Source organism: Lathyrus oleraceus, chromosome 1 (assembly GCF_024323335.1).
Source record: "Lathyrus oleraceus cultivar Zhongwan6 chromosome 1, CAAS_Psat_ZW6_1.0, whole genome shotgun sequence".
Taxonomy (NCBI): domain Eukaryota; kingdom Viridiplantae; phylum Streptophyta; class Magnoliopsida; order Fabales; family Fabaceae; genus Lathyrus; species Lathyrus oleraceus.
In genome coordinates, this window is record NC_066579.1 from 244,211,036 (window position 1) to 244,215,422 (window position 4,387).

A 4,387-nucleotide genomic window follows, 5' to 3' on the forward strand; every position below is an offset into this window, starting at 1 on the left:
ATCTTTTCTTTCATGGATGGGTTCTCTGGGTACAATCAGATAAAGATGTCACCAGATGATATGGAGAAGACAACCTTTATCATACCTTGGGGAACTTACTACTACAAAGTCATGCCATTCGGCTTGAAGAATGCAGGGGCAACATATCAACGCGCCATGGTAACACTCTTTCACGACATGATTCATGAAGAGATTGAGGTCTATGTGGACGAAATGATTGCCAAATTCAGAACTGAGGAAGATCACTTGGTTAATCTGAGAAAGTTATCTGTCAGACTCCGAAAGTTTAAACTGCGTCTGAATCCAACCAAATGTACTTTTGGAGTCCGATCAGGTAAACTTTTGGGTTTCATAGTCAATCAGAAGGGTATTGAGGTTGATCCCGACAAAGTTCGAGCCATCCAAGATATGCCAGCTCCCCGAACAGAAAAGGAAGTCTGAGGTTTCCTTGGGCGACTTACTTACATCTCCAGATTCATATCTCACCTGACAGCTACCTGCGAACCGATTTTCAAGTTGTTGAGAAAGAATCAATCAATTGTGTGGAATGACGATTTCCAAGGGGCGTTTGATAAAATAAAAAAGTACTTGCAAGAACCACCAATCCTGGTACCACCGGTTCCTGGTAGACCGCTCATTATGTATCTGACAGTGTTGGATGAATCTATGGGTTGCGTTTTGGGTCAACATGACGACACATGCAAGAAAGAACATGCTATCTACTATCTCAGCAATAAATTCACCGAATGTGAGACTCGATACTCACTTTTACTGAAGACTTGTTGTGCCTTGACTTGGGTTGCTCGACGCCTGAGACAATATATGATTTGCCATACTACTTTGTTGATATCCAAGATGGATCCGATAAAGTATATATTTGAAAAGCCTGCTGTTACTGGTAGAATTTCCTGGTGGCAAATGCTGCTCACTGAGTATGATATACAGTATGTGACCCAGAAAGCAATAAAAGGGAGTATTCTGTCTAACTATCTAGCTCACCTTCCTGTTGAAGGCTACCAATCATTAAAGTTTGACTTCCTAGATGAGGACATCATGTTTATCAGAGATTTTACTATGCCAGGCTTCGAGGTAAGCCCTGAGGAAGGCCCCGAACCAGGATCGCGATGGACGCTCGTGTTCGACGGTGCTTCCAATGCCCGAGGTCATGGTATAGGTGTTGTTATCACTTCTCCAACTTGTTTCCACATCCCCTTCACCGCTAGGTTATGTTTTGACTGCACCAACAATATGGCAGAGTATGAAGCATGTATCTACGGTTTAGAGGCGGCAATCGACTTGAGAATTAAAATCCTTGAGCTATTCGGTGATTCAACTCTGGTAATCAGTCAAGTGAAAGGCGATTGGGAGACTCGAGATAGCAAGTTGATACCCTACAAAGAGCATATCAGAAAACTGGTCCCTTACTTTGATGAGATCTCCTTTCATCATATTTCTAAGGAAGAAAATCAGTTAGCAGACACTCTAGCTACGCTGGCATCTATGTTTAAAGTCAAATGGAAGAATGAGGCACCATCCATCCAGATTGACCACTTAGATGAACCAGCACATTGTCTAGCAATTGAGGCCGATCCTGACGATAAGCCTTGGTTCTATAACATAAAGACATTTCTGGAGAAACGATAGTATCCTGAGGGTATATCCATTACCAATAAGAAGGCTCTAAGAAGACTCTCTTCTAAGTTCTTCTTAAACGGTGATGTGTTGTATAAGAGGAACTATGATTCTGTACTGCTCAGATGCATGGATAGACACGAAGTTAGTACAATCATAAGGTCCATACACGAAGGCTGCGAGGGTGCACATGTGAAAGGTCCTGCTATGGCTAAGAAGATTCTCTAAGCTAGTTATTATTGGACAATGATGGAGGTTGATTGCTACAACTTTGTGAAAAGAGGCCATAAGTGCCAGATATATGGTGATAAGATCTTTGTACCACCAACTCCGTTGAATGTCCTAACTTCTCCATGGCCCTTCTCTATGTGGGGCATCGATATGATTGGGATGATCGAACCCAAAGCTTCCAATGGACATTGATTCATCCTAGTCGCTATTGATTACTTCACGAAGTGGGTCGAGGATGCTTCATATGCCAATGTCACTCGACAAGTGGTTACCCGATTTATCAAGAAAGAGATAATCTGCCGCTTTGGGATACCTAGCAAGATCATCACTGATAACGCTAGTAATCTGAACAATACTATGATGAGGGAGTTGTGTGAAGAATTTAAGATCGAGCACCATAACTCTTCACCATATCGGCCCAAGATGAATGTCGTCGTAGAAGTAGCTAACAAGAATATCAATAGAATCATCTAGAAGATGGTCAGGACATATAAGGAATGGCATGAGATGTTACCTTTCGCCTTGCATGGTTACAGAACTTCAGTCTGCACATCCACTGGGGCAACTCCGTACTCTTTGGTTTATGGGATGGAGGTTGTACTGCCAATTGAGGTTGAGATTCCTTCACTCAGGGTCATCATGGAAGCAGATCTTGATGAAGTTGAATGGGTTCAATCTTGATACGACCAACTGAATCTAATCGAAGAGAAACGTTTGACTGTCGTCTGTCATGGTCAGTTGTACCAGATACGTCTCAAACAAGCTTTTGATAAGAAGGTTCTTCCTCGGTCGTACCACGCTGGAGACCTCGTGCTCAAAAGATATTCTGCCATTCACTCGGACCCGCGAGGCAAATGGACTCCCAACTATGAGGGACCTTTCGTAGTCAAAAAGGCCTTCTCAGGTGGGTCTCTAATCCTCACAATAATGGATGGGGAAGATTTGCCTTTGCCGGTGAATGCAGACATAGTCAAAAAATATTATGCCTAAAAAGAAATGATGAAAAAGCTCGCTAGATTAATCTCCACAAGGTGAATCTAGGCAAAAATAGCTATCCCGATGGACCGAAAAAAGATTTGCCCATGCAAAAGTTAGGGAATATATTCGAAGCTCGCTAGGTCGAAAACCCGAAAGGGCGACTTAGGCAAAAAAGAGCATCCCGGTGGATAAAGAAAAATTGAAAGATCCAGGCAAAAGTTAGGGATAAAGGCATTGACTATGATTCTTGAGTCTACACGATACAAGCTAGACATCAGAGGGTCAAAGACCGATCCAGTCACCGTCAGCCGAAGCAAGGCCTTGGGGTGCAGATTACATGGTAGATTAAGGCCAATGTTGTAATCAATGGAGAAAATCATACAAAAATATTTCCCATTGCCATTTCAATTATTTTTTAATTTTTGCAACGTCCTCATTAAGGGCGTTTGCATCCTTGTACTCAACATATGTACAAATTCCATATCAATAAGAAATCTGGTTGATTCTATCCAATATTTTGTTCCATGTTTTGTATACAAATAACTGACTTGTCCTAAATCACATAATGCTTTAAAATTTTGGGGAATAATAAAAGGCTACATTAAAGAGAAATAATTTGCATTACCGTGAAAATCCGATAAACCTGATAAGTAATGGGTGACTTAACAATAGTGTTGCTTGGATGCCTGTTGCATCCATTTGACTGGGGCACCCTGGGGACTCCAGCCTGTCAGTGTTCCTTAACAAACAGGGGGTTCCATGATGGCAGCGTTGGCACCAATCGAACTTCTTGGCTATCATGTTCTAATTCTTGATGATGAGTCGAAATCCCGACCATAATAAAGACTCACCCCTACAAAAGCATGCATCATAAAAAATAAACATACATCATGCACGGCATAAAACATCTTCTCCACACTGGTAATAAAGCCAATCATTTGGTCTGGCAAATTTCGGGCACATAGGTATTTAATCCTCTTTTACCTTGAATACTCGAAAAGCTCTTGCAATTCTTGTATTCAGGTACAAGAAGATTAAATAGGGGCAGCTGTTGTACCCCTAAATTTTCCTTCCCTCTTTTCCACCTATGTATCCAATCAGTTGGTCAAGATATGACTTGCATACATCCATAATTCATCCACATGCATCATTCCTCATGAATTTAAAAGAAGCTTGGGGTCAACAAGCCATGGGTCACACAGGTATCAAGATCCAAAGGAATGGTCAACCATATCAATAACATGGGGGATGTGAAACCCTAATGGTGCTGGTAATTGCTTGACCTCAACAGAGTGGTGACTAGGCAACAGGGAGATCCAAAACCCTAATTTCTCAAGGTAGGATTGCGAGTTTCCCCGGGCCTCATTTTGGCCTCTAAAAGTCCTAATCAAGTGATGACAGTCAAGGGGATTTGGTGGTTTGATTATGTGCATTGTCAAGCTGCTTGACCTAGATGGAAGTCTTGGTCTTAATCCAAAGTCTATGGTGCCATTTATTTGGTGGTGGAAACATCTTTGTTTTAAGCCATTTGTTGGTCATACCATTG

The 4,387-nt window shown here is 41.8% G+C and overlaps 1 protein-coding gene across 1 annotated transcript; it reads left to right on the forward strand.

The window, feature by feature from the left end:
• Positions 1–918: 918 nt before the first annotated feature.
• Positions 919–1,644, forward strand: LOC127101737 (uncharacterized). The gene has a single exon (XM_051039187.1). The coding sequence runs from the start codon at positions 919–921 to the stop codon at positions 1,642–1,644; it is 726 nt and encodes a 241-aa protein (XP_050895144.1).
• Positions 1,645–4,387: the final 2,743 nt, after the last annotated feature.